At 33.5% G+C, this 13,940-nt stretch overlaps 1 protein-coding gene across 1 annotated transcript in view; it reads right to left on the bottom strand.

Moving 5' to 3' along the window:
• Positions 1-13,940, bottom strand: part of LOC136970753 (sorbin and SH3 domain-containing protein 2-like) — a 122,720-nt gene that overhangs the window by 40,055 nt on the left and 68,725 nt on the right. Inside the window, exons 10-11 of the mRNA XM_067265206.1 lie at positions 10,737-10,860; positions 4,228-4,274 (exon numbers count right to left, since the gene is read on the bottom strand). Of these exons, the coding sequence (XP_067121307.1) occupies positions 4,228-4,274; positions 10,737-10,860 (171 nt within the window). The remainder of the gene's footprint in view (positions 1-4,227; positions 4,275-10,736; positions 10,861-13,940) is intronic.

Raw genomic sequence — 13,940 nt, 5'->3', positions numbered from 1 at the left:
TTGAAAAGGAATTTTTTGACTAACCCTAAGATGGGGATGGAAAGGAGACGACAATTTCACAAGGTGTGTCGGAAAAGTGAAGACCATTCGGCAAGAGAATTTTGTGATTGAAAAAGCAAAGAAGATTAAACACAGAGTAAGACATTTTGAATTCTTTCATGAGAAAATGATGTCCCCATTTTGATCAAGATTGAAGAAATCATTCTGTAACCTGGTTGACCTAATTTTTTGACAGACTTGATCAACCAAAAGATTAAAGTATCCCTTTGTTCTCTCTCAACTATTCTTCTATCCTTGACTCTCACCCTCTGTGAGGAATATGACGACTAGGGCACCTCTTGACTGGAAAAAGGAGAAAGAAATGTGGGAGAGACCTGGTTAGAGAGTAGGCCCATTATCTCACCATTATTTGTGTATCCAATCCCAAACCAAAATAAAGTGTTTAAGTTTTACATGTGTTATTGCTCATAGTCACAACACAAATTGATGCCATGACCAGAATATGCAAATTTGACGAAGATCAAGAACATTCCCGATTCAGCTTGAACATTACCGCTCATATCATCACTTCAACAAGTGAGACTATTGGTACCTTCCAACCTGAAATTTGAACAGATCAGACGCCAACAGGTACAACAATTCACTTGTTACCATTATCTGCTCCGTTTGTCATCCTGCTCATTGCCACGTGCATTTGTCCACCATATTGCCCCGTTTTCTTCATTGTTGGCAGAACTGATTTTACTATCCAACCATCACCGTCGACCGAAATATGTCAAAAACATCTCCAACCAAAATGAATTCAAATTCCAAGAAGGAATTGAGCAAACTCCAACGCCATCGCAATACCATAAGAACATCAGCAAGGTCAACGCCATATCTGACTTGACACCATCTGTCAAAATCAAACTGCCCCACAACACATTGAATGAATGGCTTAGGACAGAGGTGGGAACCTATGGCACACGTGCCCGAAGTGGCACGTCGGAGAAATCATCCAACACGTAACATATTATATCATTTTGGTTTATCATCTTTTTCAATCAGCTTCTTTACATTTACTCCAATTACAGCATATTATTTTATTTATTTAAATATAAAAATAGATAATATAAAAAATATAATAATAAATATATAATAATATAATATAAAAAAATCTACGAGTTTACCATATCCAACTCCATTGAACTGATACAACAGCTTAAAACTCTCTCCTCCCAGTCTACGAGTTTACCATATCCAACTCCATTGAACTGATTTAAAAAACTATATTTAAATAGTTGTTGTAACTCTTCACTCTGTGGGCACTAAGAGGGCTTTTTTATCTAGCAAGCCCACAATGAGACAGCCGGGTGGTAAGAAACAGATCACAACCTGAAAATTTTCTGGGGTTTTTTTGATCCATCCGGATTTGGTCTCAGGTCCACAAGAGCGATAAGACCACTTTGACCGCTCAGCCATTCGGCCAAATTTAAATATAGTAACTCCAAGTCTGAAACTTCTGCACGCATAAACATTTTTAAACATAAGTACGCTTAATACACTTACTATGTGGCACGCAGACTGTAAAAGGTTTACCATCCCTGGCTTAGAGTATTAAAGATACTAGATGAGGCCATTCACAATAAACTTGAGGATGCAGAATACGAAACCGATGCCGCTGTCTGTAAAGAAAGGAAAGAATCTGCCAGGCTTGCTGTGATTAGAGTCAAACAGGTTCTTGATTGCAAGAACACCACATCTGGCATGACTCCAGCAAGCCCAATCAGTCCAGACTTCCCTTCCCTTCCCAGTCAATCGCAGGCAGCCACTCATACAAAGTTGCCCACCTTGGTTCTTGAATCATTTGAAGGTGAAATTGCTAAATGGCAACACTTCTGGGAACAGTTTACAGCAGTCATTGATGTGGATTCAAACATACTGGACATTGAGAAGCATATCTCTGAGGAGAGGCTAAGCACCTAGTAGATGGCATTGCCATAACTTGGAAAAATATGCATGAAAGAAATGCATATTTTTCCAATTGCTATTCCATTAGCAAATCTAAATGGAATAGTATTTATGGCTAGATATGTGGATGATATCGTAATAATATACAACAAAGAAATAACTGATGAAAATATAATATACAACTATGCGAACACACTAAGCAATACTCTAAAGTTTGAAAGTGAAACAGAAAATAAAAATGAAATTAATTATCTAGACATAACTTTAAACCAGAAAAAACACTATCAATATAAAACCTTACAAAAAAAAGCAGCAATGTAGATAAACTTCTTAATTATAAATCATATAGTCCTATGATAATAAAAAGAAATAATTTTATAACGGCACTATCAAAGATATGGAACAGAACATCTAAGGCTGAAGACAGAGAAAAACAAAAAAATTAATTAATGAATACTTTTATCTTGAACAATTACCCAAACAGATTACTAAAAAAATAGATAACTACATTTATAAAAAACAGATTTAATGTTAAAAATAAGAATGAGAATATTAAATATACATCATTCCCATATATTAAAAGAACATTTGAAAAATATAAAAAGTTTTCAGAAAACATGGTGTTATACTAGCAGCCAAACTAAAAAATAAAATTAAAAACAACCTCAATATCAATCAAATTAAAAATAACGAAATACTAAACGAAGCAGGAATGGTATGAGATAAAATGTACTGTACATGTAAAAATCCAGCAATATACATTGGAGAAACATGAAGGCAATTCAGAACCAGAATAAAAGAACATGAAGCAGCAATTAGACTTAAATATAACCAATCACCATGGACAAATCACTGCAGCAAGTTTGGATGCACAATCAATGAAAAAATAATCCACAGAGAAAAAGACAGTTATCTACATAAATTCAAATAACACTTCGCAATTGTTAATAGAAATAAAATCATAAACTTAAATAATGGCATGGAGATTGACAACGTATGGGAGGAAATGGGAGGGGCTAAAGAGCAAGCAAACAGAAAGAAAGACAGTTAGAAATGCCTTAGGACAGTGGTATTCAATCTATGGGTCCTGACCCCAAATGGGGTCACACTGTTAAATGTTTGAATACCATTGCCTTAGAGCAGTGATTCTCAAATCTTTTTTTCTTCACGGTACACTTTTAAGAATTAAAAATTTGGCGACACACACGGTTACTTTGGTAAGTACTGCAGGACAACAGGTGACATCATAACAGTGATTTTTAAATGCAGTTGGTTATTTAGCTCACGTTTTCTAAACACCTTGGTAACTACTGGCAGTTACCGGTAACACCGGTTACAATTTCCAAACGCACCCTTGGTAAGTAGAACTAATTGAACCACTTGTCTGACATCACATCACTTATGTATGAGTATAATAAAATCTTCTCTACACAATAATACTACATTTAAGTTAAACTTACTTAACTTGAATATAGTATTATTCTGTATAGTATTATTATGTAACTGTTGAAAATTACAGTACTCACAGCATTGTAAACTTTTTGATTAAAAATGGTACCTCATCATAGTCATTCATTTTATTAAAAGTTTCTATAATAAAGTTTCTAAAGATTTTCTATAAATTATTTCTTATAGAAAATCCTCTCATAGACAAGTATATTTTTACTTTCAAAATTAAATATTTATACAAAACTTTTAATTATGAAAATGATTCATTTTTATCATCAAAATGTTATTGCTTCAGAAACTGCATCTTCTAAATTTGTAAATAATGGTCCTTGAGTCAATGATGGTTGCTGCAGTAGTTTGCACTATCTTTGAATACCAAAGTTCAAACATTTGTTTGCTTCTGAAGACAACTCTTTATAGTTGAAAAAGAAGTGATTATAGTTTTTCTTTCTTTTGGCAGTTTTGTTCTAAGTAAGTTTCATAAAATGGTTGCTGGAAAAAAAGTGTTTCATCCTTTGGATTTTGTGATTTTTGGAGCAGTTTTGAGTTTTTGCCAATCTCAGCACTTTTGCTTAAAGTTCGTGTAAAGTGCATCTGTTGTTTTTTGTCTCTTTCTACTTCCTTATTTCCTTAACAAATTTCAAGCAGAGTTGGTCACTACTGTTTTCTGCTTTAACAACATTGTAAATAAAATTAATATCAAATTGATATTTGATAAGCATTATATAATAAAAGTGTAGATTTTTGAATATTTTATAATATTACTAATTAGTTTCCAAGCAAAAATATTCAAAAAACTATTAGAAATCACACTAATATAAAACTTACTATGATGGTTTTGGCTGATCCAATGGTGGAAGATATTTGATCTTCTGCTGTAACAAAATTTTAAAAATCCTTATTAATATTTAAATATAAGAATTGCTTACATTTTCATGAAACTCAATACAAAATTATTTAATTTTTCAATTTCACAAAAGCTAAACTGCATTATTTAAAATACACTGCTCACAAAAATTAGGGGATATTCAAAATGAATATGTAGTGATAAAAAAAAAAGAAACATTTGTTTTTTTAATTAAACAAGAACATTAGAAAAGCAAACAACAAGTCAAAGAAAGTTGTTCAATTATGCAAATTCAATTATTGTGATTGAGTAGGAAGTGAAATATTGGTGGGGGTGAACAGAAGCATGTCAAACTGGATGAATGCCTCACATTGACTGTTCAGTAGGGCATATAGTCACCTAAGACTGCCAAAACATACTGACAGCAATGGTGCATGGACAGGATCAGATTGTCCAGCATGTTCAAGTTTTTTATGTTTCAGGGACAACAAACTAGATTTTATTACTTTACTATAGAGCTTTTATTTAGAACAGATCTTTTACATACAAAGGAAAGGAATAGACAGAAAATAGTGTTCTATTTATATATATGGAACCAGAGTGCCATCTGTGGGGAAATACCCACAACACAAATAGCACAGTTAAAAAACATCAAAATTACTTAGATTACAACAGTAACAATGATAATAATGATAGTAGTAAAAACAACGATAATAATAATAATTATTATTATTCCTCCCTTCTTTACTTTCTTAACACAGCAGTTCTTGTGGGATCCTTTGCCACTCTTACCCCAAGGCAACTTCCAGATCAAGAAGTGTTGTGGGAGGCATTGGACAGTTTGCCAGACATCTTCCCAGTGCATCTCAAGAATGTTCAATGAGATTTGAGTCTGGAGAACGTGAAGGCCAGTCCATGCATTTGATTCCTGCCTCCTGAAGCATATTGTGGACAAGATGCACATGGTGGGACCTTGCATTATCATCCATGAAAAGAAAGTTGCTTTTAACTGTTCCAGCATAGGGTGCCAGGACCTCATCTAGATTTCTGACAGCAGTCAGCAATATGTTTCTGATGATGTGGAGATCTGTATGACCACCAATGCTGATGCCAGCCCATACTGTGATTCCACCACTACCAAAGGAGTACCGTTTTTGCACGAAACATTTATTCTCCAGAGTTTCTTGTAAACACCAGATCAAGACAATAATTGTCAGGCTGCAGACTGAACCATGACTTATCAAAAAAGAGAAAAGTTGACCACTCATCATGGGTCCAATGATAATGCTCATCAGCCCATCTTCTATGGGTTCTATGGTATCCAGCAGATAATGGAATGAATACCATTGATCGCTGGGCATGCAGTCCAGCATGATGAAGCAAATTTTGTATGGTCTGGGTGCATATCCGTTGTCTAGTGGCAGCCTGAACGCACAATAAGTTATTGTGCTATTTTATGTATATATGTTATGTTCATCCATTTTCTGCTGCTCAACATTGATAGCTGCATGAACCTACAATGTAATTATTGTTCCTCATTAATTGTGTTCTTTAATGTATGTTACACTTATAACTAAATTCATGTGGGCAGTTTGATTGTAATGTCCCGTTTGTTTTCTTGTCAACACTTACCAACTAGATCTGCATGTATCTACAATGTAATCAGATGTAATACTTTTTACTGTTATTTTACCTCCCTGACAGTGCTTATGTGGAATTGGGGAATGTATTTATACGTTCAAATAAAGTATGTATGTATGTATGTATGTATGTATGTCTAGTGGCAGCAAGAAACTGTCCCTGCAGCTCTGTTGCATTGCTGTGCCTGATCCTTCTTGCCAATAAGGTCAAGTAGCAATCATCTCTTGCTGTTGTGGCAGATGTGTGACCCTGCCTTAGTCTTCTTCATACTGTGTCAGTCTCTTGAAAGCAATTCCACAGCCTGCTAATCACGCTTTGGGATGTTCCAAGTGCTATTGCCACTGTCATCTATGTTTGACCAGCTTCAAGACATCCTACGGCTCTCCAGGCTTCTCATTCAGGCAAATCATGTTGCAGGAGCATTGCAAGGGCTGGGATATTGCAGGATGTGCACTTTCAAGATCAGGAACATGAAGATACACCAGTACTTTCAGCCTTTTGTAGTGCATTTTCACCAATGAAGTAAAAGTTGGTTTTGCATCTCATTTGCATAATCAAACAACTTTCTTTGACTTGTTTGCTTTTCTGATGTTCTTGTTTAATAAAAAAAAATATTGTGAGATCGTGGGTTCAAAATGGCGCTAATTAATTAATAAATCGTAAACTTATTTGGAAAATTTGAAATAATATTCTATAATTTTTAATAATGACTCAAAAGAAGTTTCCGTTAAAATAACTTCCTGGTCGATGACGTCAAATACATCAAGAATTTTTGATTTCGTCTGTTTGGATAAAAATTCCTATTGTTAGCCTTAAAGAATTATATGACTATAATCAACAGTCGATATAGAATGTTATGTAAAAGATATAGTGTCAAGTCAGATTATGACATTTTAGAAAATCATTAAAATAATAAAATGTAAAATCGAAAGTATTATCAAATCAACGGAAGTAGACTTCCTTTCCATCGACAGAGTTGAGATGAATCATACAACAAGTCTTGGCCAGCTGCAGGCCACTAGGCCCTATAAAAAGGAGCCGTTTTAGTGCCAAAATGCAGAGTTCTACGAAGTCCAGAATACACCATACTGTAATTAAGCGCAGTTCATCAGAGGTAAATTCATGCCTGATACACCATACGGAAATTAAGCGCAGTCCTGAGGATAGGAGAAGCCATATATATGTGTAAATAGGGCAGTAACCCATACTAGTTAGGCAGATTCAACAGAGAGTAATCCATGATCCGAACCGACCACATAGAACTGTCATAGAAGAAACGACTGACCAGAATTCGCCATACCATTTTACTAAAGAAGAAACCTTTGAGGTATCATAATTGATAGATAGTTGTAAACTCTCTCTCCGTGCATTTAGTTTAGATATAGTGCAAATAAGTTATTTTTGGATCATTCATAATTTAGTTAATTTCTATGCAATTTATCGTTGTGTTTAATTTGAAATTCATTTGTTTATTTTACTACGTATATCTTGTAATTATTCTAGTTTTAAGTCTCAATAAATATAATCTTTGTTTTATTTAAAATTGAACTAAGAATAATTCACTGATCACTCACATCATTTCGCAAGTCGATTATTCACGCGTGGTTATCCGCGTCCTAAAACTGATAACCTGGTGTCGGGCTCCTGACATTAAGGAGAACGTTGATTTTGCGATCATTGATCTCCAATCTTTTATCTTTAAGTCCCTCCTACCACTTGAAACCTTACGGTAACCATCCCCTAAATTGGGTTTATGACAATCAGAGAAACTGTTTATGACAAACAGGGTCGTGTAAGCAGTATAGAAGATAATTTCGTATCTTCCATACCCCCGCAGATTTCACAGTATCAAATGCTTCTTTTCTTTTATTGCTTCATATTTATTTTGAAGTATCCCCTAATTTTTGTGAGCAGCGTATATAGAAATGCAATTCACTTTCTTGAATGGAAAGCAGATTCTTTCCCCTTCATAAAAAAGTCAAAATAATTCAAAATGTAAAATCTCAATCTCAAAATCAAAATGTATAGTGTGTCAAATCATCGTAAGATGTTAATATTACAAGTGTTATATTCCAATTTATATAGTAATTCAAGTGACACAAAGCAATGTTTGACAATTGTGTTTTTATATCTATTGACAAATTGTGATATAATTTACTTATGAATTATAGAATTATGTGTAATGAATCATTTTTTGTTACTTTTCTATAAAGAAATTTAAAAATTCTTTTCACAATGTACTTTAAACATTGAAAGTTTACAGTTTATCAACAAATAGCATAATTGGTAATTTTAATATTATCATGTTATCTAAAAGTAAAAATAAAATCATTGATAACTGCTAAATTAATTTAATTGGGTCAAATTTCCAGAGTTAGTCAGTCTTCATAATAGTTTAACTTTTTAACTTTCAATAATAACACAGTACTCTCTCCCATATCTGAACTAATGTGGGTGGAAGTAATCTTAATATTAGAAAAATCTAGATAAGAGAGTGATAATCAATATATATTATAAAAGTAAGTGTACAATGTGCATGCCGCTAAAACTCAAAACGAGTCCCGGTACTCCCTTGGTCGTACCGGGACTCGGTGTGGTGTGGTATGGTAGGACTCATGATATGGTGTGGTAGCCCTCTATCTCCCATTCATGAAGAAGGTTCCCATTTTTACCTGAAGGGAATGCTGTTGAAGATATAAAGGCTGGAAGTTTCACCCTCTAGAAATTTCTAGAACAGTCCAGAACATTCAAGAGTATTCGAGAGCATTCCACAACATTCCAGAATGTTTCGGGATGTTCTGGAACGTTTGGGAACATCCCAGAACATCCCAGGTCATTGTGGAACATTCCAGAACACTCTCGAAAGTTGTGAAATGTTCTGGAACATTGTGACCCATTCAAAGCCTTTTTTGTATGAGTGGGACTACCCATTGGTAGGGGTATATAAAGCAAGATCTGTCGTGGTTCGAACGTCAGTTTCTTATCAGTGACGAAGGGAAGAATCGAAAAAGAAGTGAAAATTCCAAAGTAGTGCAGTGAGTGAATAAAAACAACCAGTGAAGTGTGAGTAGTCAAAGTGATACAGTGACTGAATATAATCCAGTATAAATGCCACGCATTATATCGGTGGGAAGCCGGTCTCTACATCTGGGTTAATATTTTAGCCGTCGTAAGATTTTCTCTTTATAGGTGATTAGTTTTATGTATTATATTTCCATTTTGTTCGTTTCTTCTTTGAGAATCCGAAAAGAAGGTTTTGACTTTATCTATCGTTACAAAGATAAACTTTATTATCACTTACGAAAACCCACGGGAAACGTTTTTATTTAGAAAAACAAACATCGAATTTTCAAACGTCGACTCTACGTCCAAGCTAATGGCTGGAAAGGTATGGAAACTCGTTCTTTACGTAAGCAAGAGATTCGTTTATGCGGAGTATTATTTACGCCGTAACCAATTGGATGCCAGAGTCTGCGCATGTAGAAATTAACCAGTGTAACCGCTATGACTGGCATACGCCTTCCTGTAAGAACGTAGCGTATTCGACCAGATGCGATATATCTAGTCTTGGACGGCTCGGGATATAATCTTATAATCAAGATGGGTTGATGATGATAATATTAATAAGCGCAAAGCCCAAACGGTTAGGAGTTGAAAGTTAAAATTTGGTATGCAGTTAGGGTACAACACAAGAATGTACACTAAAAAGAGATTTTTGGAAATTCCCCCGCGGAGGAGAGGGAGAGGCTTAAGGATTACCCTAAAGAACTCGGCTTCTACCGTACTATTTTAGATGCGGATTTTTGCAGGAAATGAAATATATTTTTAGACCCATCTAAAAATTCTCTAATACGTTTGGAAAGAGGGGTAACCTAATTCTTGCACTCGGTAAAAATAGGTAAAATTGGTTATAATGTAATAATCTTAATCTTGGCTATGGTTACTTTTTGCGCAAGCAACGCCGGGCTCATCCGCTAGTTTTTAAATAATACTATAGCATATATGTTATCAAGGAGGCCTAACAAGTGGAGACAAGGAGATTTAGATTTTCACTCAAAGGATTTGATCTGAGATAAATGAGTTGCAAGGTGATCTTTCTGACAGAACACAAATCTGGGAATTGGGATGGCATATTCCAAAATTTACTTATGTCTAATATGTTTATTTGACTTTGAAAGTATTGTGTTAATTTAAAGTTGTTTGTTTTGTTCTTCTCAATTGGCTGACAAGCAGCTACACACACCAATGCCTCATCATTATCATGTCAGTGGTGGTTGATGCATTGTGCCCTTCTACAAACTTCAATGCAACCTTAATAAGAAAAAAAATTAAAATGTGTATACACTGTAGTATGGAAGGTAAGACTTTTAGTAGTGTATAACAGTTTTGAAAATTTTTGGTTGCCCCAGTTCAATTGTGGGAAAATCTACTGTAATATAATTTCAGATTATTTTAAAATATAATAATAATAAACTTTAAAATTAATTATTTAAATTACAAAACCTTTTAATATGCAGTCTTTTTATTAAATCTTCTAACACTTTTAGTCAGTTGATTGCCTTCTTCAGGAAAAATCAAAAAATTCCAATTTATACAGAAAGAAATCTATTTTGTTCCAAAACAAAAGGTCAATCAATTGACCAAAAAAGTTAAAGATTTAATATTTAAACTAATCTTAATAAATTTGATTTTTGATGTTATAACTTTTAGAAAGAAATGCAAATTTTTAATATTCATTTTAAAATAACAAAAATATATATTATTCTTTCCAAAATATGACCCAATTATTTATGGCAGTTGTGGGTGTCTATCATTCTTTATCATACAATATTTTAATTTTATAACTTACTATTCTTTCTTCTCTATCTGAAATAGATGAATGACCCGGTTCGTATTCGGTGATACTACGTGGCTGATTTTTATATACCTCTTGATACGATCGTAAAGAAGTCGGCAAAAATATATTTTTGGATCTAAAAATGTTTAATTTAAAAATAAATACAATGTAATATTAAATTTTAACAATATCAATAAGAAAAAACCTTACTGTAGTATTTAAATTCAGATATCGCATTAATAAGTATGTTTCAATTAAAATTACAAACATTGTGTGTAATGATTAATTTTAAATTAAATAAATAACTAATTCACCTTTAATTATCTGGCATTTGTTGTGTGTTTTAGACAAATACTTTCAATTCTTTTAAAGGATTGTCTTTTGGTTCAGCAAAGATTTATACATTATACAAATATACAAATACATTTTGCAATAGTTATTGAACAAAGTTACCAGAACACATTCAAAACTTTACAATTCTAAAGTTTGAATGTGTTCTGATAAAGTTGTTCAATAACTGTTGTAGAGGTCCTACAGGAATTATAAATGTTATTAACTTTTGAATATTTATTAACAAATTTTCATGTACAAGATTTTAAACAACATAGTTTGCCATTTATATTTTGAGGATGACATCACAAAAAGTGACTTTCATTTGTGCACAAACACTCTTCACATCTTCAAAGTATGTCATGCATAGACCAAAGTAACCTATTCTTGAATATAATATTGATTGCATGATAAATTTAAAAATAATTTAAAGGGTCAGTTATTTAAAAGTTATAACTTAGTAGAGTGAACAACAAAAGAAAAAGTATTATTGTAAACTAAATTATAAGTTAAAATATTGTCAGGACATGATCGTAAAATTTTGGAAAATAAATTCTAAAGATAAAATGGCATTCTTTGGTCAAGCAAGAAATAAACAAGATAGATGATCTCAAGATTGAAATGGAAGATCAAAATCCCTAAGGCATACATCATGTTTGAATTTAAAAAATTAACAATGGCATACAAAAATTGTAATGAGAAAATGATTAGAGAATGTAATTGTCAAATGTATTAGCAAAGAGAAAGAAGATAAAGAATAAGCAATCAAGTTAATATGTGCTTCTTGTCCTTAATTACTTATATTATGCTTGTGTCCAATTTGGACATTCTTGTGAACTAGGACATGTTATACTGAGGAAAGAGAAACACACCATTTCCAATTAAGATATATTTATTATAACATAATCTTGCAGGATTTGGGTTGAATTTAGTAACAAATGAGAACAGTTTAACTTGTGAGGAATGCATTATGGTAAAACATACCAGAAGATCCTTTACTGAAAAGAATACAATAAGAAGTAAGAAAGTTTTAGAACTTTTACACATGGACCTATATGGGCTGTTACAAGTAGTGTCATCAAGTGAAAGTACATACATTTTAGTAATAGTAGATGATTATAGCAGAAAAATAGCTGTAAGATTTTTGAAAAGTAAAGATGAATTTGGTGAGGAACTCAAGGCATTTATTCAACTAGTAGAAACACAGACAGTAGAGAAAGTAAAAATCTGGACAGATAATGGAACTGAATTCATAAATGAGCAATTAGGAGATTTCTTAAAGAAGGGTATAGTACACAAAAAGACACCATAACTGGAGTTGCATAAAGAACCAATCGCCTCCTTGTGAATGTAGTTAAAACTATGATCATAGAGGCCCACTTACCACCTGATTTTTGGGCAGAAGTAATCTATACAACAGCATACATCAGAAATTGCTGTACAAAAGAATACTCAGTGACAAAGTGCCAGAGAAACTGTGGAGTAAACAGAAGCCTTCTGTTTCCAGTTTTAGGAAATTTGGTTGTCCGATATATGCATGAATACCAAAAGAACACAGAAGAAAATTGAATAGTAAAAGTAAATCAACCATATTTGTGAGTTATTATGAAGACAGAAATAGCTTCTGTTTCTATGATCCTGTTAAAAGAAAGATAATACACCTTCTAGAGATCCAAAATTTTTGGAAGATAGAAAGGGTCTGATCTATTGGAAGGAGAAATTTCAAACAAGGATCTAGTATATACATATGATTTTTAGCCACTAATTCTCAATCATAAACATAGGAAAATACGAACGTTACAGAAGCTGAAAAAAATTAAGTCTGGTGCTCATTGTGTTAGAAGAAAATCCAAGCAACTTGCTGAGATCCTGTCTCAGAAGACATACCATAAGCAACTCTAAAATGTCTCAGAACCAAGGGACTACAATGAAGACATCAATAGTCCTTGGCAATCTCAGTGGATAGTAGCTGTAGATGAAGAGTTATCATCCCACCATCAGATGAAATCATGGGACTTGATAAACAAGACTCCTGATATGAAAGTGTTGAAGTCTAAATGGGTGTTTAAAGTTAAGACAGAAGGTATGAAACAAAAACAAAAGTTCAAGGCCACATAAGTTGCAATGGGATTGGAATTGACTATTTGGATACATACTCCCCAGTAATGAAGTTAACAAGTTTGAGAACTACTCTAGCATTGGGCAGCAAAAGAAAACTTGATAACAAGACCATTGAATGTGAAGACTGTGTATCTTAATGAAAATTTAGATCTACAGTAGAGCATCGTTTATCCGAATCAATTGGGAACTGGGGTTGTTCGGATAACCGATTATGTACGAAAAAATATATTAACCTATCCGATGTTGAAATTTTTCTCCGTTGCGTGTCGCTTCATGTTGAATTTTTGTTAATTTTAAGCCTAACGAAAATTTTTATAATAATAATCGAGGCTATTGTATCGTTAAAAATTATTTCTTTATTTTGTACAAACAAATTAAATATATTGAAAAATATAAAAACAAAAAAATTATACTTTAGAAGTTAATCTAGTATCAAAAACATTCGATTCAGCACGACACAGTCTGACTGGAAAGCTTTCAGTTAACCGACGTTTCGGTTGACCGGCTCTCGGATAAACGACAATCTACTGTATTTGGAAATATCTAAAGCAGCAGTTCTCAACCTTTGGGTTGCGACCCCTTTGGGGGTCCTCTAAGACCATCAGAAAACACATATTTCTGATGGTCTTAGGAACTGAGACACCACTCCTCTATCTGTCTCCAGGCAGGTTTGCCCACATGCAGGTACTCCCACATACGAGTACCCAGCATGATGAGATCATTGTGCCAACCCTGTCACCAGTGGCGTAGCGTAGTGAGGGCAGC

Source organism: Centruroides vittatus, unplaced genomic scaffold, assembly GCF_030686945.1.
Source record: "Centruroides vittatus isolate TY-2023 unplaced genomic scaffold, ASM3068694v2 contig_2157, whole genome shotgun sequence".
Classification (NCBI taxonomy): domain Eukaryota; kingdom Metazoa; phylum Arthropoda; class Arachnida; order Scorpiones; family Buthidae; genus Centruroides; species Centruroides vittatus.
The sequence above is the reverse complement of the archived record's forward strand: the minus strand, read 5'-3'. Positions and strand labels throughout refer to the sequence as shown.